Source organism: Colletotrichum lupini, chromosome 2 (genome assembly GCF_023278565.1).
Source record: "Colletotrichum lupini chromosome 2, complete sequence".
NCBI classification, from domain to species: domain Eukaryota; kingdom Fungi; phylum Ascomycota; class Sordariomycetes; order Glomerellales; family Glomerellaceae; genus Colletotrichum; species Colletotrichum lupini.
In genome coordinates this window covers 7261467-7283233 of record NC_064675.1, presented here as the reverse complement: position 1 = coordinate 7283233, position 21767 = coordinate 7261467, and the positions used below count along the sequence as shown (strand labels likewise).

At 39.5% G+C, this 21767-nt stretch overlaps 3 protein-coding genes across 3 annotated transcripts; all 3 read right to left on the bottom strand.

The window, feature by feature from the left end:
- Positions 1-270: 270 nt before the first annotated feature.
- On the bottom strand, positions 271-381 carry CLUP02_04529 (uncharacterized protein; the record flags this gene model as incomplete). Its single annotated transcript, XM_049283541.1, has 1 exon — positions 271-381. A coding segment is annotated over one exon (111 nt), but the record flags the coding sequence as incomplete, so codon positions are not given.
- A 9923-nt stretch (positions 382-10304) lies between these two features.
- CLUP02_04528 (uncharacterized protein) lies at positions 10305-10856 on the bottom strand (the record flags this gene model as incomplete). The annotated part of the gene is made up of 3 exons (XM_049283540.1): positions 10305-10532; positions 10601-10664; positions 10738-10856. The coding sequence occupies 3 exons, from the start codon at positions 10854-10856 to the stop codon at positions 10305-10307; spliced, it is 411 nt and encodes a 136-aa protein (XP_049140683.1).
- A 67-nt stretch (positions 10857-10923) lies between these two features.
- Positions 10924-20898, bottom strand: CLUP02_04527 (arginyl-tRNA synthetase; the record flags this gene model as incomplete). The annotated part of the gene is made up of 28 exons (XM_049283539.1): positions 10924-10995; positions 11040-11628; positions 11683-11764; positions 11830-12540; positions 12594-12848; positions 12908-13015; positions 13106-13203; positions 13288-13728; positions 13824-13948; positions 14022-14058; positions 14153-14319; positions 14387-14567; positions 14622-14694; positions 14745-14869; positions 15019-15078; positions 15165-15281; positions 15401-15430; positions 15486-15609; positions 15675-15717; positions 15782-15814; positions 15895-16300; positions 16360-17570; positions 17677-18323; positions 18383-18504; positions 18576-18644; positions 18684-18806; positions 18919-20670; positions 20726-20898. The coding sequence occupies 28 exons, from the start codon at positions 20896-20898 to the stop codon at positions 10924-10926; spliced, it is 7974 nt and encodes a 2657-aa protein (XP_049140682.1).
- Between the last annotated feature and the right edge of the window lie 869 nt (positions 20899-21767).

Here is a 21767-nt window from a genome sequence, read left to right as displayed (position 1 = left end):
TTAAAATATTATAGAAATATACTTCTTATACATTTTAAAATTAGAAAAGAAAATTAAAATATTATTAATATAAATAATAATAAAGATATTAACGTACTCTTAGAGTATATAGTTAATTATTATTTAAAAAGTTATTAAAGTATTAATAAGTTTAAAGGGTATAATAAAGTATTTAAAAAGTTCTTTATAAGTTTAGAATACTATTTTTTATTTATTTCTTTTATTAATTCGAATTTAATTAAATACTTTTTTAAGATTTATAGCGGTAAACTAGTTAATTTTATAAAATAGATCTCTAAGCTTAGTAATAAATAATAAAAAATAGTAATTCTTTTTCGTAATTTCGTTAAGTTCTTTATAATTAATAATAAGTTTTAATTTTTATTCTTTTTTAGTATAAAGAATAAGGGGAATCCGGTAAGAGAATTCGATAGTTAAATATATTCTTTTTTAAATTTCTTATCGATATATTTATTAAAGTACTCTTATTTTTTTTAATTTATTAAGTATATCAAATAGAACCTAAGTTATATCCTTTTTAAAGTTCGATTTTTATATCTTAATTACTATATTCTAATAATTTTATTTTTTAAGTTTTATAAATAGTTTTATATATATTTAGTACTTTTTAAGTATAGTTTAAAGTTATTACGATCTTTAACTATTGATATTAGTTATAAACTTTTTATAGCTTTTTATTATTTTAATAAAAACTATATATCGTATTTATTCTTATTTTTTAAAAGCTTTTAAAAATCCGTTCAAACCTTTTTTCTTTTTAAATCGTTTAGTAATTAGATTTTTTTAAAGGACCTAGTTAGTAATTTAATCTATTTATAAATTATATTTTTATAACTACGAGAGTCCTAAAATAACGTTAATATCTCTAATTTTTATAATATCGTACTATAATTATTCTTATTAATTATTAATATATATTAAAAAGTATACGGTTTCTTAATGAATATATTTATAATTATCATTAACTTGTTTTCTTTTTATCATTTATAATTAGTATAGTTTATTTTTATATACTTATAGTAAGTTAAGTTTCTTTATTACTTTTAGTAAAATATAAGCTTTTTATATATTATTATTAATAATAATATTTAATTTTTATTTATAAATATCGAGGTTAACTCGTAAGTATATATCGTTACGTTATATAGTTATATAGTAGTTTGTTTTTAGCTTTATAAGTATAAAAGATCGACCTTAACGGGATTACGTTTTTAAAAGAAATTATACGATATAATATACTTTTTAACTATATAATACGTATAATATATCCTAAGTACGCGCTTAATATAATATAGTAATTTCGATACGAAAATTACTATTTAATTTGAAATAAGTAAGCTACCCTATAGCGGCGCTAGTTAGAAAGGTTAATAGTAAAGGTTAGTTATAATAGTTAGCTATAATAATTAGTTATAATAGTTAGAAGCGGCCTTCCTTAACTATAAAAGTTCTAAACTTTAATAATAACGTTAAGGTTTTTAAAAAAAGGGCTAAATAGGCTAATATTTATTACTTATACTAGAGCTCGTAAAGATGTTTTTTATCCTTATTATTTTTAATATTATCCAAAGCTACTCTTTATTTAAACTAAATAAATTTACTAAACAAATCTACTAAACAAATCTACTAAACAAACCTATTAATATATAAACTACTACTTTGATAAGAACCTATATAAAAAAATAGATTATACTAGACCTAGCTACTTACGCAGGCTAGTACTAGGAGGTCCTGTGCGTAGTAGAGTAAGTAAAGCTCGCTTTATAAGCGGCTAAAAGCGGCGGAAGGTTAGGAGTTAATAAAAGGGAGATAATAGTCAAGTTAGTTAACTATTTTAGTTAGTAATTAGGTATAGAGCGTATTATACCTAGTTTTCCCTAATACGTAATATATAGTACGGCCCCGGTAGATTACTCCGTTAGGGGGACGTTATATAGTTATATATAAGAACTTTTCTTTTATTTTCGCTTCTCGTCGTTTTTTTATAATTAGCTTTTTTAGTTTTTTATTATTTATTTTATTAATACGTAATTTATTAATAGTTCTTTTATTTTATAAGAAATAAGCATATTCTTATTTATTTATATATATAATATACCGTAGTTATTATAACTAATAAGCTAGCTTCTAGGTTAGTTATATATATTAAGTTATAATAATTAGGTACTCAATATTATTATTAATAATCCGTAGTTATAAACTTTATAAAAGGGAAAATTAAAAAAAGTAGAAAATTAAAAAAAATAGTTTATTAAAATAGTAAGAGTATTTATTAATCTTATATTTTATTATTATATAATCGATATTAAAAACTGCCTAAGTAGTTAATAAAAGTAGAATATAAATATAAATATATATATATATATATATAGTCTTATTTATATTATTTATTATAATAATAAGAGTATATATGAAGGAATTAATATACTAGCGTTATAAATTAATATATTAGCGTTACTCTTATACTAGCGTTACTATTTTATTTTTTAATTAGTTTAAAAAAATAGTACCTCCCTATAAAAGTAATAAAAGTAATTATATTAATATAGCTGTTTTTATTATTCTTTTTAACCTAAGCTCTAGTTTAAGATTTTTAGAAATAAAAATATTATTATAACCTATATACTTATTTAGAACTATTATATTACCTATTTAAGATTTATAATCTTAAATTAGTTAGTAATATAAGCTTTTATAAATTTTAAATAAATAAGGCTTTTTTTTTATTATATACCTAAAATATATAAAAAATAAATTATAATAATATCTACTTAACTATTTTTTTTAATATAATTATAATAATTTATTATTATTATAAACTACTTTTTATTAGCCTTATTTCTTTTAAATACTAAGCTATATTAGCTATTTATTTATATAATTCCTTATTATCCTCTTTTTATTAAAAATACTAAATTAGTTCCTTATTTATTATTAAAATAAGCTTAATATTTAGTTTTAACTTAGTTAACTTATTTTTTTATAAACTTAGTTAACGTTAACTTATTTTTATTTTTAAATAAGCGGCCTCGCTTTTTATTATTTATACTTTAGTTATTATAAGTAGTACGAGCTTAACTAGCTAACTAGCCTTTTTTAAATAAAACTAATCATAATAAAATAGGCTATATTATATTCTTTAGTTTATTATAAAAGGATATAATAATCTTAGGGTTAAGGATTTAATAATATAAATTTAAAAAAGATATTTTTTAAAAACGTTACTAAGGGTATACTTCTTACTTATTAAAAATAGCTAAATTTAATATTTTAAAATAGATTTTATAATAATATAAAATACTTAGTTTAATTAAAATAGTATAATTTAAATTATAAGATCTAAGGGGGTTTAAAAATAGCCTCTTATTAAATAGTATTACTTTTTTTATATAGTAGTTTCTTTTCCGGCTTTATAAGTATAAAAGATCGACCTTAACGGGATTACGCTTTTAAAAGAAATTATATAATACGGTATACTTTTTAACTATATAATATACGTAATATGCCCTAAGTACGCGCTTAACGTAATATAATAATTTTAATATAAAAACCGCTATATAATTCGGGATAGGTAAGCTACCGCTACTTATTAATAATAAGCTAAGTAATATACTTACGTAGCGGCGCTAGTTAAAAAGGTTAATAATAGAAATTAGCTATAATAATTAGCTATAATAATCGGCCGCAATAGTTAGAGGCGGCCCTTAACTATAAAGGTTCTAAACTTTAATAATAACGTAGAGGTTTTTAAAAAAAGGGCTAAATAAGCTAATATTTATTACTCGTACTAGAGCTTATAAAGATTCTTTTTATCCTTATTATTTTTAATATTACTTAAAGCTACTCTCTATTTAAACTAAATAAATTTACTAAACAAATTTACTAAATAAACTTATTAATATATAAACTACTACTTAAATAGCTAGTTAGATAACTAGTTAAGAGGTTAGCTAATTAAAATACTACCTCGATAAGAACTTAAAAATGCCCGTTAATAAGTCTACCCCTCTTAGGCTAGGCACCCTCTTTAGCTAGCTTAATACTATAGCTATTATAATTAATATAAGTATACTTAAGGATTAGTAAAGTACTTTTTAATAATATAGAATTTAGCTAAGTAATAATACGAATATTATAAATAGCTAGGCTAATATAAATATTAAAATTTAGTATATCGATGCTAATTTAGAAATTATATTTTATAAAACTAAAAATCTTTTTAATACGAGCTATATTATAAATATAAGGGAATATATAAAGGGCCCCCTAACTTTTAATAAAAAGGAGTATATAATATAAAATCTAATTACTTATACGGGCTAGTATTAAGAGGTCTTATATACGTTAGAGTAGGTATAGCTCGCTTTTTAAACGGGCGGGGGAAGGTCGGGAGTTATTAATAAAAAGAAGATAATAGTCGAGTTAGTGAATTATTTTAATTAGTAGTTAAGTATAGAGTATAATATACTTAGTTTTCCTTAATACGTAATATATAGTACGGCCCTAGCGGATTGCTCTATCGGGGGGATTACTTTTTTTATAAGCCGGCCTTATATTTTAATTAAAATAAAATATTTTAAAAAAAGTATTATTTAAAGTTTATTTAAGTACTTAAGGCGAGTATTTATATATTTTTAGTTTATAAATACCTCGTTTTTTATATAAGCTTAATAAAAGTATAGCTCCTAATCGCTAATTATATCCTATATAACGTTAATAAACTAATATAAATAATTAAGACTATTTAAAAAATAACCCTTAATATTATTATTACTTAACTTAATACTAAAAGTAATATAAGTATTAAAGTTTTAGTATTTTTAAATAAAATAACGGGCTTATTATACTTTTAAAAATAAATATATTATATAAAAATACTAGAGGATTAGACATTAATTATTAAACTTTTTATAAAGCTTAGTCTAGGCTTTTTTAAAAATATACTTAGTTTTAATAAAAATAATAAGCTTTAATATTATAAAGACCTTATAATATATATAAGGGGGGGGCCTTATTAATAAGTATATTAATATAGGCCTTATCCTTATTACTTAGTATAATTATTATTTATATTAATAACTAATATCCCTCGTTATTAAACTTATTATTATTATTATTATAGCTACGGTCCTTAACTTACTTTTACTTAGCCCTAAGTATAATATTAAAATTAATATAATAAATATAAAGTTATTACTAAATATATAAGAACTATTTATTTAGTATAACCTTTATTTATTTATTATAGTTTATAATAATAATAATAAAGTAACGGACTAAGTATTAGTTTATAAATTAGCGGATACTTATTAAGAAAAATTAAAAACTTTTTAATTTCTTATTATTAATAAGGCTAAACGTAGCGTTATAAATAGATTTAAAATAGGTTTACTTAGTAATTTAAAAAAGAAAGAGCTTAAAGTAATTAATATTATAAGTATTATTAAAGCTAATTATTTTAAAGAATTATTTTTATATTTAAAAATAATAAGAAAAGGTCTAAATAAGGTTAATAAGGTAGTTTAGCTCGTTATTTACTTATTTTATTATATATAGGATATTTTACTTATTAAATAGCTTAATTAACGCTATAATTAATAAGTATTTAGTTAGTTTTTTTTACTTTACACGAGCCCTAGCGTTATAAATATTTTACTAAGTAAATAAAAACTTTAGGAATTATCTTCAAATAATAGTATATATATTGCGAGCCTAAATCTTAACTTATTAGTTTATAGTTTTAATAATATCCTTAATTATTTTAATAAGCTTATAATATAAAAATTATATAAAGGTTTTGAAACTAGGGTTATAATTATACTAATTATATTAAGGGTTTAAATAATAATACAATAACTACTTATCCTCTTTTTAAGCCTTAGTAATAACTTACTATTTATAACTATATTTATAAAACTTATATTATTAAATACTAGCGCTTTATATAGGCCTAAGCTTATGAAAACGATTATATTAAAAAGTATATTAAATAATTTAACCTTAAGCTTTATACTTATTCTACTTTATAATATAAAATTTATTAATCTTTATAAAGTTATTAACTTAATTAAAAAAAGTATTATAAATTTATTTTAAATTACTAAGAATCGGTAAGTTTAAGATTTTAATTATAAAAAGAGAGGAGAATAAGTTATTTAAAATATAATAAGAGGCTATAGTTTAGAAAAACGCTTTATTTTAAGTAAAAAATAGCTATAGGAATAAATAAAGTAATAAGTTAACTTAAGGACCCTATATTTATTATTATTAACGGATATATTTTTATTATTAAAGTAGTATTATTATTAATTATTAATTTATTTTAATAACCTATTTAATAAGTTAAAGAGTATTATTAAACTATTTTATTATAAAATAAGAAGGTTACTAGGACTATTTACTAAGGAAAGAGGGGTTATATTTTAAAAAAAGTTATAAAAAGGTAGTTTACTAGGTTTTTATTATTTCTTTAAGGAAATAATAAATAAAATATAATATAAGCTCTATATTAAAATAATTATTTATAAAAAGTTATATATTTTATAATATACTAATTAAAATCTTAATAATAAAGTCGCGCTACTTTTTAAAATTAATAATTTTATAAAATTAACTAATACTAGGGCGGTTATTTTTTAAAAAAAGAAATAATAATAATTAGCTAAATAATAATAAGAGGCTATAATTAATTAATAGTCGTTTTTATAAAAAAAAAGTCTCTTAATAAGGGTACTATTTTAAAATTAACCTTAAGGAACGTTTTTAATTTTAATTATAAAAGCTATTATAAGTAAATATTATAAATTAGATTTTAAAGCTTAATTATATAACTCAAGTACAAAAAGAATAAAAGAATAAAAGCTTAAGATACTTTATAAGTATTTAGTAAAATTTAATTATACTAATAATTCTTTTTTAAATTAATTAAAAAGTAAAATAGTAATATTGATATAAGAGCGACGCTAGTATATTAATTTATAATATTAGTATATTAATTCCTATATATTATTTTCAAATATTAATATTATAATTATAAATAGTAAATTATATTAAATATATGATTATATAATAAGCTTATAATTTATTAAAATAAGTTAATAATTTATTATTGTATTATTTATTAATTAATTTATATTTATAAATATTATAGAAATTAGAAAAATAGAAATATTTAAAAAATATTTAAGATATATTAAGGAAATATTTAAAATATATTAAGGAAATACTAAGGAAATATTTAAAACATATTAAGGAAATTTTTAAGAAACTTTTAAGAAATTTCTAAGAAACCTTTAGGAAATTTTTAAAAAACTTTTAAAAAAAACTGAAGAAACTTTTAGGAAACTGTTAGGAAATTTTTAGGAAATTCTTAGGAAAGTTTTATAATTAATATATTATTTACTTAGTATTTATAGCCTTAACTTATATTTATATATTTATTATAAATATCTATTTATAATACTACGGCATTCTTAATTTATATAGTACTATTTTAAAAAAGTAAATAAAATACTTTAATTTTAATAAACTCTTTACTTATAAACTTCCCTAGACTAATTACTCCCTATTATCCCTTAACTTTTAATTATATTTTTTATTTATTTATATTTTTAATAAAGATTTAAATAGAAATAGCGGGGTTTATTTAGGAATCCGTTTTATTATTATTAAAATTATTAATAAGGGTAGGCTAAACTAGCTTATCCTTAACTATTTTACTATTTTAACTTATTTATTTAAAAGTTTTAAAACTTTTTAAAAATAATTAATATTAAATATAATAATATATAAGTATTAATAAAGTAACTTACTAAAAACATTTTTATTTAGCGCGAGCTTAAGATAATAGTATTTATAAAATACTAAATAAATTAGCTTATATATATTAAAAAAAGAATAAGTTATAGAATCCGATTAAAAAGAGCGTTAATTAAAGAATAAGTTATACTTATTATAACTAATAATATTTTATAATTTACAAACCTTATAACTCTCCTTAGGGCCGAGCTTAACGTTTATTTTTATTTAAGTAACGTCTTATTAAAAATAATTAGTTTTATAAACTAGAAATATTTTAAAAATATTTTTATTTATAATACTATTTTTTTAAAAAAGATAGTAAATAACGCCTTATTATTTATAATAACTTTAGGCTTTTAGGGGGTATTTAAAAACGTATCTTAGCCTTTTATAAATAATATTATTTTAGCGTAATATCTTATAAAAAATTATTAATAAAGTTAAAAATATTAATATAAAATAAGAAGTAATTTATAAATAACTTTAAAGTCGATAGTAATAAAGAGGGATCTTTTATAAAAAATCGTAAAGTTAATATAATAACCTTTTTTAAAATACTTTTTAAATATACTAAAAAACGACTAATAATAGCTATTAAAATAAAGGCTATTAACCTCTAAGTAATAGTAATAAAGTTCTTTTAATAATAAGATTACTTAACCTTATTATTATAAAAATAAATAAATAAATCGCGTATTTAATTATAATAATAAAAATAAAACTTATATTATTAGTTTTAAATATAAAGAGATTCTTAGGCTAGCCTCTTTTATTATTAATATAAAACTTAAAACTATTATTATTATAATAATAAAAAAGTATTATAAAATTAATTCGGAAATATTTTTAATTAATTATTAATAAATTTCGAGTATAATAATAAGTTTCGTAATAAATCTTTTTAATAAAAGTCGTAATAAAGGGTAGAAGTTTAAAAAAAGGGATATAAAAATTTAAAAAAAAGGATATAACTTAATTAGGGTAAAAAAAAAGTATAAATTAGAATTATTTTTTATAAAGCGGACTTTAATTAAGTAATAGTACCCTAATTAGCTATAATTTATTTTTAAAATATTTCTAACCCGAGTACTTTAAAAAAAAAACGAAGTCCGATTAATTAAATTTAGCTAGGATCTACTAATATTTAAATACTTACTATTATACACAGGACTCTTACCTTAATTAGGGGGGGTTATTATTAGTTTATATATAGACTCGACAATACAGCGGGGGTCTGACTTAGCGAAGCGGGAAGCTACAACCGCCCGATCGAAGTAAGAGAAAGGCGAACATGATGCTTAACGGAGCGGACGGAAAGTAAGCAGAGTTATAGACTAGTATCAGGGTCGTTTGTACGCGAGGCCGTTTAGTTCAACCCAGCAATTTTGCTTCTCAGACACATCAACGAACGAGACGGGAGTGAAGGGGACATCCTGTCTTGAGACTCTTGAAACAAACGCTAATCTTGATAGAATACAAACATTAAACCCGTCAATGTCGTCCAAACACAAAGCTCTGGGACATAAGCAAAAGCTTCTAAGCTTAATTGTGAGAGCTTGGGGCGGAACCAGATCCCCTCGGCAACCCGACAATGCCTACCTTTCAACTCAAAAAAAGAAGGGACCACTCCGAGATCGCGAAATCAAGTGAGCGGCGAATTAAAGTCGGCGACAATGCCAAATAATCATGAAAAGTGGAAGGCCTCGGGCCCGCTTCGATTCCCGATTAACTCAGAGTTCATCCCGTCTCTCCCCCATTTCAAGCTTTGGTGATAGCTGCTACTACTACATTGGGTGAGTGTTCCCTCCCCCACGGGTTTGAAAGGAGGCTAAATCTCAGATCATCCCATCCCATCACCTACCTCAACACCCTTCAGGCCGTCATGGATCTCGGGCTCTCGTTCCTCCTCTGACACATCTCATCCCCCTTGGGCCACCGCCCGTTCGCTGTTCGGCGCGTCAAAGGTCCAGGACCTACCTCCCTTCGACGCCCTTCCCGTACTCTGACGAATCGCATCATTTCCAGGACGAAACGTACTCAAATCCCCATTCGTCCATCGCCTCGAGAAGAAGCTAAGGCAGAGATGGCCGTAGCGGTCGTCGGAACCGTGAATCCTGTGCGTAGGGCTTGGCATGTCGGAGAGCTTTGCCATTCGCCCCCCTGCCCCCCCTTTGGGAGCTCCAGCTCTACCCAGCTTGAAGCTCCAGCTCCAGCTCAGCTCAGCTTCGACCAGCTCTTTGCCCGTTGGGAAAGTCACAGTAATTCAAATTTCCATCCACTAGATGCCGTTCGCCGCTTAGTCATCTCAAAGGGAACGTGAGTCTGTGACACCCCCAGCGGCAGGCCGCCGAAAGTTGAACGGACGGATATCTGTCACGATCTGATCTCAACGGGACCACGGGCTCCACTACCGTTCCGTTTGGATTCTTGCCACCGTTTCGAGAAGCGCTAGACGCCGTTAGTGTTCTTTTGAGGATTTTCTTTCAGATTTGTTGAGGTTGTGTTGTGGCGAAAGACAGCATCACGGTGTTGTCTGCGACGTCGATGATGAGCACCATCGCGAATTCCAACCACCACATACGACCATACCCATTGGAAAGCTCGGGATCCCGTCCGCTCCCCCATAGATAAGCCAATGAGGGCCGGATTAGTAGTTGGGTCGGTGACGACCAGCGCACACCTGGTGTTGTATGTTTTTGGTTTTTGTGAAGCTATCGTGATCCACCTGAAGTGTGCGCGGCGGATCGCAATTGCGGGGCCGGCGTTGTTTCTGCATCACCCAGCCTATGACCTCGTTGTTCACGCTAGGCACTATGAGTTGGAGAGTCGTTTGGATTTTCTTTCTTTTGAATGATTGTGGTATAAGTGTAAATTTCTATATTCATACATCGTAGAAGGTATATCCATCCATGTCACATTCTAGACCTCCAGATGACCAGCTCCTTCAGTAGCATCGGCATCTTTCCGTTTGAAAAAATGAGCCCGTAAACAAAAGGCCCTGATATCAATCCGAATGATCCATCAGCGCCGTCCATGATCTCAACGGTATCTTACCCTATCATCAAACATTCTTGCCATCCATCCTCATTAGACTCATCACCTTCACGCCCATAGCCATAGTGATCCTACGACAGCATCGTCGGCGACGAGCGTCCAGAACAGCTGGCGCTGGCGCTATCCTCTCCATCAACATATCCCTTCTCGTTACCCGAATCCACGTCGCTCTCAGTCGCCCATCGGCCAGGGCATCCGGGGATGTCGCGCTCGTGTTCGCGGTACTGCTTCTCGCGCTCGCCATCCTCCTTTCTTTGGCGGAGATTCAACGTGACGGAAGGCGGCTTGACAGACATGGCAGCCCTCTTCTTCTTACGGGTGTCGATGTCAGGCATACCCATCTTCATCATGAGCTCCTCATTCTCGTCTTCCTCCTTAGCGGCATCGAACATGGCCTTCATAAGGTCGGCCTTTTCGGGCGTGCGCGCGACAACGTCAAAGTCGAAGAAAGCGGGCTTGGCGATCAGGAGAGGGGTGTAGTCGTTCCAGTGCACGGGGACCTCAGTGCCGTCGGCGTTAAACTTCTTGCGAATGTTGAAAGCCCAGGCCATGCCTCCCATGGACAGGAAGAGGTCCTGGTCAACAATGGGGACACCCTGGCACGTCCTGCGTCCGAAACCGAATTGACTGAAGCCGTCGAGGTTGGGGAATCTAGTGAGAGGCTCCTTGTAGGTAGGGTACTCAGGCTGCACCCAGCGTCCGGGGTTGAAGGTCTCAGCATCGGGGTAGACGGACTCGTCGCGAGTGATGCCCCTAGGCTGCGTTAGTAATGGAACGAACACTTGGTCCTAGTGTCGAGCTACTAACCATTCAAGAGCATGAATCGTGGCACCGGCAGGGATAAAGTAGCCGTTGTAAACATCGTCCTTTTCGACAGCGTGGGGAATGCCTGCACGTCACGTCAATCGCGCTGAACTCAAAAACAAACTTCCACTATGATGGCACAAAACGTACCAGTAGGAACCGGGGGTCTCCACCGAATGACTTCCTTGACGACAGCTCTCAATAAAGGCAACTTCTCACGATCCGACCATTGAGGGCATCTGCCTTCGCAGTTCTCGTCAATCTCCTGCTGCAAGCGAGCCTGCCATTCGGGGTAGTGCAGCATGGCGAGGAGGAAACTCTGGATGGGGCTACCGATGGTCAAGGCGCCAGCAATGGCCATGAGACCAACGACGTTCTGAGCCTCCGCAAGGTCGCCCCATTTGCCCTTTTCGTTTCCGAGACCCTCGTTGATAAACGTGCTGATGAAGCTCGGCGCGGCGGTACCCTTCTCGACCTGATCCTTGACAAAGTCGACGTTGCTCGTGAACTGCTTCGACTCAATGTCGTGGCGCTCTGCCTCCTTCTTCTTCCACGGCGACAGCGCTGCGGGGACGTGCATGAGGAAGGAGATGACATTAGGAAGAGCACCGGCAGGGGAGATGGTCTCGAGAAGGCCAAAGGTGGTCTTGCGCAGAACTCTGGCCGGGTGGGCGGTACCCCAAGAAAGGCGACTGACGGTTCGGCTGGTGAACTGCTCGATGTACTCGCGATACTCGGCAGGCTTCTGGTAGAGAAGCCACAGGAAACGATCGCGCTCGCGGCTCGGGTATGCGTGGAGCTCCTGCTTGTCGCTCTGGTTCATGAGGTGGTGGCAAAGCTTGCGCTGGCGCTTCCATGTTTCTGACCGGATTGTTAGTGAGTATATCTAGGTGAGAGGCAAGTAGAAGATGTACCTGTCCGGCCAAGGAGAGCAAGGTAGTCGCCGCTGGTGCGGTTATCCGGGAGGTTAGGAATCATGGGCCGGTCAGAGTAGATGACATTACGACGGCCAAGGAGGTCGTGAGCAACTTGCTCAGAGGAGATCCAGACGTGGTAAGAACCGAACATCTCTTGCCCGTAGATTGGGCCATACTGCTGGCCCCATTCATGGAACTTCATCCATGCCGCCTCTGCCGGAACATCGTGAACGCGACCAATAAAGGGCAGGCCTGTGCTGAAGTCAGTGTCTGTATACCATCGTTGGCATGTCGTGGTCGTAACAGCTTACCCTTTGGTCCAGGAAGAGGCTTTGCTCCCGCTGGAATCCTCTTCTTCAACTGAATGGCGGAGTAAAGGCGCCATGCGCAGAAGAGGATAAAGCCGAGGATTGCCACGCCTACGGCCATCGTGACAAGGCCAAGTGATATTAGGGAATACAACTAAGTGTTGTCTACGGTATAGTATGAAGAAGGGTAAAGGGGGGAACCGACGTCAAGGTCGATTAGGGGTGAAGAACAAAAGAGAGTGAAGAATAAGACCTGCTGATGCAGGAAAGCAGAAACGACAAGAACCACGATGACGGGTCTCGAGGACGGTGTGTCTCTCGGCTGTTATTAAGAAGAGTGAGGGCCACGTTCAGCCATCCGGTCATGGAACGCCCAAGCGGACCGACGGGGAACGGCCAACGGTCCCTTTGTCTGGAAACATGACTGAACCACGCGAGTATGGACGCTCGCCGGATTCCCCAAGCGCCATGGCAAAAAGTCCAATACCACCCTATTGCGACTATCATGGATCGGCGCACAGCGGGCGGCGGCGGCAAACTTGTCAGTCCACCTCGCCGTCCATTCCGCCATCCATGGTCCAACAACGGATGCCCAGAGTCTTGGACCCCGGTGATGGTGTATAATCCTTGACAACATAGCAAAAGATACTTGTGCCGCGCTTGCATGTCGGCCGCCGCCGTTATGCTTGCCTGCTTGCCTGCTTGCTAATGGTAGTGGTGCTGGTGCTGCTGGTGCTGGTGCTGCTGCTCGCTCGCTTGGCTCCCTTCCCTTCCTTTCCCAGACAAGTGGTTCGTTGAGTTCTGACATCTGGGCATTGAGCTTCCTGAAAGGTACATCAGAGATCAGACACTCGGTTCGCCTCAAGAGACGAGGAAGGGGCAAAGGCAGATCCCCGAGAGCTCCCCAGCTGGAGCTCACGGAGTGCTAGCAAATACCGATGCCCGTCCTTGCATCTTGCGTGGGAGGGTATGCAGGCTCGTGGACTGCAGCAGGGTTGACCATGGCTGCTTAGGGCCCAAGGAGACGGTTAGAATATGAGGTGACTGTGGGATGCGCGTTGCATCTGCGAGAGCTCCAAACACAGGGGCCAGAAGATTGGCCGAGTCGACATCTCACTGCAGCAAGGAGTAAACACGCTACCGTGACTACCAAGCTGTTCCATGTCCAAGTCCGTAGTGCCCGCGGTGGGCAACAGGATCATCCTCGTCCCACTCTGCCCTCGTCGACTGGGCGTCTGAACCAGTCACCTAGGCACCGGCGTCAGGTAGAGCTGTTGCGGTGGGCTACCGGAGCGTAGGTCGGGGCTCGTCCGGTCTCGGCACAGACACCGAGCCACTTCACCGGGCAGTACGCTAGCTTTGCAGCTAAAACCAAGGATAGTATACGAGCAGAAGAAATCGCACTGCTCGATTGCCTAAAATTGTGGGAAGAAGCTGCTGTCACAATTCTCTCGAACCATTCTAGGGCTAGGCCAGGCACACCCGATGGGCCGTTGGCCCACTCCTTGACGTTTTCGCTTCCTTCGTTTGCGCGCTATTCTGCTCTGTCCTGAGCGGAAGCTTGGAAAAGATCAGGACGAGGTATTCGCATGCCGCCATGATGCTGAGGCCGATCCGCATGGTGCCCCACGCCGGATGCACCGCTACTATTGTGTTCCGGAGCCTGGGCAAACGTCAGTCTCGGCCTTGGACATTTAGACAGCACACAACGCCTAACGCAAGGTAGGGATAAATCATCAATATTGTTCTTGGGTTTCCTCCGGCACTTGGCCAGGAGACGTCGGCAGAGACTTCACAGAGTCATCGACTCTGAATGTGTAGATTGTGGACGTCGATCAACTGCAAGCCACGGCGTCGCGGAAGCTATGCAGTCGGAAATTGGTAGCCAACAGCCACCCGCAGATCGAGTGAGAGCCAGCGACAGCCAGTAAGAACCAGTCAGAGCCGTCGAGAGCCATCGCAACTCTAGTATTTCGATATATGCAAGATTCGGTGTTGGCAGGGATTAGTACGCCCTAGCGGGATCCGAGCGGGAAGATCACTTGGTTGGCGCCCAGGAATGGAACTCCCCCACGCCATTCACCGAGCGTCAGACAAAAGCCACATGTTGGTACCTTAGACAAGTTGTCGAGCGCCTCTTGATTCCTTGGAGGGAGAGCGTCAGGGGAGGCCACCTATTGTGGGTGTCGTGGCACTGTGGCTCATAGCTCGCGCTGCGCAGTTCTGCTTTGACAGTCGTCATGGGTCAGACTTTTCTCACCTGAGTGTAGGTAGGTGAATCTCCTGCTTCTTGCGAAACACTCTCGTCGCGACCTCTCGACATATGCCGTGCTTAGCTTGGCCTAGATCCAGTATGCTGCTACTTCTGTTGTTGCCTCTGCTTCTGCATCTGCAGAGAAACCAGCCCTACTGCACATCAAACTTCACTGCAGATTGAATGACTCCTTCGTCTCCATCTGGGGTAGTAAATGGTAAAAAAATTGTCTCTTCAATTACTCAGCACTAATGGGCTGGTGCACGCGAATCCTGTGTGGCTCATGCTGTCTGTCCGACGATAACGACGACGGCCACAGACGGCCACGGGGGTTTGTAGTACACCGAAACGGTCGGTGGCTTCTTTGATCGAAAACGTCTCGACTTTGTGCGACGCCACACCGGTTCGTGCCGTCGGCCATTATGGAATAGCACCACAATGTGGCTGATGGCTAGTAGCCGTTGTGCCGGCCTGTTACGCAGTAGTAGCTCCTATGCCCGTGTTCGTCATTGGTACGAACACTGTTGTGGCCGTAGGTCACTCTGCTCATAATCCTCCGCTGTCTTTTTAGTTGTTCAAGTCCTCTCTATACGACCACTTTTCCCTCCACTCTCGTCTCTCACAGTCATGATTCCGTCATGATGCCAGTTCACATTCTGGTGGGGTGGTCAGCATCAAGTTTCACATGCCAGACGGCATCGTGCGACAGCGTATGGAGAAGAACTCACCTCTCGACAGGGGACAGTCCCAAGAGACGCATGCCGTTGAAGAGCACGGTCCTGGCGGCCATGTACAGCGCCAAGCGGGCCTTCTGGAGCTCAGCTTCGCTTCCAACAATACGCAACACATCGTAACTGCTGCTGACGACGTGCGTGAGGCGGAACAGATACGTAAGCACAGTGGTGGGCTCCAAGGTCTTGAGAGTGTTCTGGACAACGTCGGGGTACTGGCTAATGACGCGGATCAGCTCAATAGCATGCTTCTCCGTCAGCAAGCCAAGATCGGCCTTTGCAATCTCCTCCTCAGCGACTCCAGCCTTGCGGAAGATGGAGCACAGGCGAGCGTGGGCGTACTGGAGGTACGGTCCGGTGTCACCCTCGAACGAGGTCATGGTGTCCATGTCGAACTTGTAATTGTTGACCCTGGGCCAATGTGTCAGTGCATCCGAAAGCGCCTGGAAGGAAAAGTCCGGACGACATACCTCTTTCCACTCATATCCTGCACCATCACACTGCTGATGCCAAGAATGTCGGCCGTAGCCTCCGGTTCCGCAACCTGAGCATACTTGGCCTCATTCTTCTTCATCACCTCGTGCATCTTGTCTCCGACGTCGCGCAGAATGTCATCCAAGAACTTGACAGTACCCTTGCGGGTGCTCATTCCCAGAACCATACCAAAGTTGATGTGCTGGCACTTCTTGGCCGTCTCGCCGTGGCCCATAAGCTCGATGATCTTGAAGAGCTGCTTCAAGTGCAAATCTTGTTGAGAGGCAATGACGTAAATCATGTGGTCAAAGTTGTACTTCTTTTGGCGGTGGAGAAGCTCGCTGATATCACGGGTCAGGTACAGAGCTGTGCCGTCCTTCTTGCGAATGATGGGGCGCTCCAAGCTCTTGCCCGGCTTTCCGGGAATGTGCTTAGCGAAGTCAATGATGACAGCGCCTTCTGACTTTTCGGAGATGTTCATGTCTTCGAGCTTTTTGGCAGCAGCCTCCATATCCTCCTCGGAGACTTGGGACTCGCCCGAGTACTCGTCAAAGTGGATGTTGAGACGGGCGTAGGTCTCCTTGTAACGCTTGATACTGAGATCACGGAATCGTCTCCATTGAGCAACAGCCTTGTCGTCTCCGTCAACCATGGCCTTGAAGTACTTGCGAGCCTGCTCGTCGAGGCTGTTGTCCTTGAGCGCGGTGACGTCCTCCCCAGCCTGCTCCTTTGCGGTGATCTGATCCTTCTCGTCGGCCATATCCCTGTTGATCTTGACGTAGACCTCGTACAGATGGTTGATGGGATCGGCGGCAAGCGCCTCCTCGCTACCGAACCTCTCAAAGCCCAGAGCCAAGAGACCATACTGCTTTCCCCAGTCACCAAGGTAGTTGATACGGGTCACATCCCAGCCGGCGCCATCGTACAGGTTGGCAATGAAGCCACCAATGATGGTGCTTCGCAAGTGACCAGCGTGGAAAGGCTTCGCGATATTCGGGGAGGAGAACTCGACAATGATCTTCTTCTTGCCCTGGGACTTGTCTTCGGGGTTCTTGAGGCCGTTGTTGGGGTTCTTGCCAAAGTCGACGCCACGGGAGCGGACCTGGGGGATCAGAAGCTGGGAAAGGGGGCCGGGCTTGAACCAGAACTGGAGGAAAGTGCCATTCTGGAAAGAAACGGGCTTCTCGATCAAGGGAGACTCGGGGATCTGTTACCAAGGTGTGTTAGCCCAATATTCGATTGTACCAAGAAAGAGCCAGCGCGCATTGATCCGGGGGTACGGGTGATTCCAATGATCTTGGTTCAGAACTGACCTTGTCGAGCCACTCAGCAGTGAGATCCGCAGGCTTCTTGCCCTTGATGCGAAGAGCAGGGACAGCCAGTACCAAGTCGCCTTTATCCAAGCTCTGGGTCCATTGAAGGGCGTTGTAGATGATAGTGCTCTCAACGCCGGTGACAGGCTGCAGCAGCGAGGTGATGTGGGAGCGGTAGACGTCGATGGGGTTGACTTCGGGGTAGCAGCCGGGGTAGGACTCGAGCTTGCTCACGGAAAGCTTCTCGAGCTGCGCCGTGATCTGGTCGGCCATTGTCGCAAGCGAGATAGTGGGGGTGGGGGGAGGTTTGGCGAGGGTCGACCGCTCCGGAGTCGTCGAGGAGTAGGGTCGCGTGGTGGACGTTGGAGGTCGTCGTCGAGGAGGGTAGTGGGCGAAGGCTGAGGCGGCAGAAGACGCTCCTCGTCGAAGACTTGTGGGATAAACGTGGGCTAAACGAAGTGAAGAAGAAGAAGAGAAGAGGAAGCGCGCGACGCTAGTCATTAAGAGACTCGACGACGGGGACTGGGCTGCAGGGGGGACGAGAAAGAAAAAAGGCAAGGAGGGGGAGGGGTCGCTGGGCTGAGGGCTGTGGCCGATGTTTGTCACCCGCAGAGAAAAAATTGCGGACCGACGGCCAGCCTGAGTCACTGAGCCATTCGTCCATGTGGTTGGTTGGCTGCTGGTGTGGGGCTTCACCGGGGCTCACCGAGTGGAGGGGTAATCATTTCTCGGTAAGTCCGGTATGGAGGGGCAATTCCCCCTGCAAATTTCGGTGAGCTCACCTTCAAGAGGATTGCATGGGAACTCATCTCATCAACCCATGATTTTCTCACGGGACATAAGAGAGCATGAGTGGTTGTGATGGGTATATATACTCTACACGCCTTCATATTTTTCACATTTCGCAAACGATAAGATAGCCGGCATTGATAGCACCTGGTTGTTGAGCTGCCGAATCCCACATGAAGCTCACCGCGTCAGCTCTCTCTTGATAAGACTATTAATACATGACGCTGATGAAGCCGGTAATACATGTACCAATCAAGCCATATGAAACAATCCTTCTAGACTTGTAATCTTCACCAATGACATCCAAGCTCTGGAATCTTGTATACCATTCAAGCTGGTTTCTTTTTTTGTACACATGATATTTACACGTATTGACAAGCAGTATGAGTACGCGTCAAATGCCAATGTCTTGCATGAGTCTATAATTACGTTCATATAATCTAGAACGAATACTCCTCAACAAAAAGATGAATTCCCTGTGCCCCCGTCCCCTTATGGACCGCCCTCTCATCCGATAATGAGGCCACGCAATTCCTCACGGAACTCGTCAACGACTGCCCACCACAGACAACGATCGACGTCTCGCCGCCCGCAGCCTCGACAGGTTCTCGAATCAAGGCCTCCAGATCAGGACGACAGTAGTACTTCTTCACCATGCTCATCATGGACCCGCTCCGGATCCTGGGTGTAAGCGGCACCTCATCGCCCTTTTCCAAGTCTAGTCCCTTTTCCTGACAGCATCCACCACTGCCGCCACTACCATCCACGGAGTCGTCAGAGGCGATCCTTCTGTGTTTCGCAGATGAACTTGAGCTAGAGCTTTCTTCACGGTCTGAGTAGAGAACCGTCGTCGGCTCGCCTTCTTTGGCTTTGCCGGACCGCGTAATGGCGATATGCACCTGCAGCTCGATGCCGTTCTGCTGCGCCCGATCCATCGACTCCCGCAGCCGCTGCGTGTAGAATTCTATTTCTTCACCCTGGCATGCCATGAGAATGAACTCGATCCTCTTAATGCATGTCTTCCTGCGGCTCTGAACGATGCTCTCCAAGATAGGCAGCGTGAAAGACGTCCCCGTAGACGCTGAGATGAGGACCATGGTGTCGTAGATATCCCATCTAGGCGGCGCTCCAAACGGCCCCAGCACGAAGCCCGCAAGCGTCTCCTTCTTCCCAGATGCCTGGACCTTTTCCGCATAGTTATGCAGTCTCTTGGAGAACCCGCCGTGTTTCCGGACGACGAGCTGGATACTATTGCAGGTACACGTTTCCGGAAGCTGGTGTGCGCACGCAATGGTATACGGGTGTGCCTCAAAGGGCCCGATACGCGGCAGCCAGAGGTATAAGTGTTGCCCCGCCTTCCACGAGAAGTGAACATCCTTGATCGTCAACACTGTCGTCGACGAGCCCGCTGCCCGGATCTGCACCTCGTGTCCCACCCGCTTCATCCCCTTACACTTCGATCTGTTGGGTCGGAGCCTCGTATTCTGCCAGGCAAGGAACGCCCAGCGCGCGAGGCGGTCGAAGCAGATGATGGCGACGGAGAACCAGAGGTACTGCTTCGCGTAGGCCGGAATATGTACGTAGACCAGCCAGATGAAGAGTACCGCCGAAAGGATGTGCTGCAGGAGGAAGAGCTCGTACGCCATGCTACGGAGGGGTCTCATACCCGTGAGGAACGTCCAGATGAGGATCCCCCAGGCCCCGAGTCCGTACTTGATGACGGGCAGGATCCGCAGCTGCGTCTCGACGAAGTCTGCGCGCACCCACTCCGACCAGAAATGGAACCCGTGGACGGTCGCCGTAACGAACATTGTCCTGGCGACCCATCGGTGAAGCCAGCTTAGCCGTTCATGTGAAGCGCCGATGATGAAGCCCACCACGTTGACCTTCATCGCCAGGAGATAAAGGAGGGGCATCTGCATAACAGTCACCCAGGCGTTGCGGAAGCCTATTCGTTCCCAGAAGTACGCGTCCTTGATGACGGCATCGTTGACCATCATGTAGATGATGACGGCCCAGTAGGCCAAGAGGACCAGTACGCGACCGAGTGACGGCGGCGTCGCCCAGCGTAGGCCCTTTATCGGGATGTAGAGCTGTGGGTGTCCTGCTTCGCGGACGAGCGCTGTTGATGTCGCCCATATTTGTGTAATAATATTTGAGGGTTTTGTCGGGAATCGAACGGACTCGGTGCGGCATCGCTTGAGTCTGCACATGTCAGCATCAGAGGGTAAACTGCAGACACGGTGGCAATGATGTTCACCTTCTTAGGCTTTCGAGGTAATTGAGACCGCGGATGATACCCAGGAACCCGACGACGCCTGCGATTATGTACCAGAAAGACTGTGCGAGCTGAACATTTGTCTCCTGGAATAGCGCCGTTCCCATGGTCATGCCTCCTCCCATACTACTTCCTCCTCCATGATTATGGCTCATCGTGGCGATTGTTGGTGATGAAGTTCTTGTGGTTATGAGAGGGCTGTAGGCTGTGCCGTCTTTCGCTGTATATGTTGATTTGCGACTTTGGCGGTTTCCAGTCCCGCCGATTACTGCTTATCGAACCCGTTGTAGCCCGTTTAACGCAGGTTAGTGAGATGTGGAAGTTCGTTGTGAGATGTCGAGAGGTTATTCCAATGGCGCGCCGATGTCATGAGGTAGCGCCAATTCGTGAAACCATCTCACAAAGCAAACACTACCAATCGCATGCGCATAGACTCCCCGATACCATGACTTCATCCAATAATTGAAATACGAAAGATAAAATCTGCGCCTCGAACAGTTCAGAGGTCCCGGCTATACGGCGTTTGACGGCTGTGAAATCAGCCAAAGGAATGAGGTGTATTGAGCAAGTTCAAGAGGCAAAGACTCTGGGCAGCATAAGCACATCAAGTGACTGGCCTAAAGACGGGCACAAGAGAAATGGTACCAGTAATGAGTACCCGGCTCGGCGGCACAAAATGCGCTGGTTCAGAGAATGGTTAGCGCAACACGGTCCAGCATGCATCCGAACGAGTTTGGCATCGTCAAGGCATGACAACCTGGGCCATTGGGCAAACGAGATGCTTCAAGCAGAGGTGGCTGACGGATGATCCGCCGCCAACTCACGACGGTACGGAATGCCTGAACACGTTTCTCGACGACGGGGGTCTCGGCTACACTTTCACTTTACACCCTCTTCATCGAGAGTTTTATCTATCCTACCGGCTGGGGGGAAAGTTCTCTCTGCTTTAGTTTCTTCCCGGCATGTTTACTAAGTCCTTATCCATCAGATAAAGAGAGGTCTGGGCTCTTAGGTTTGTTTGAAT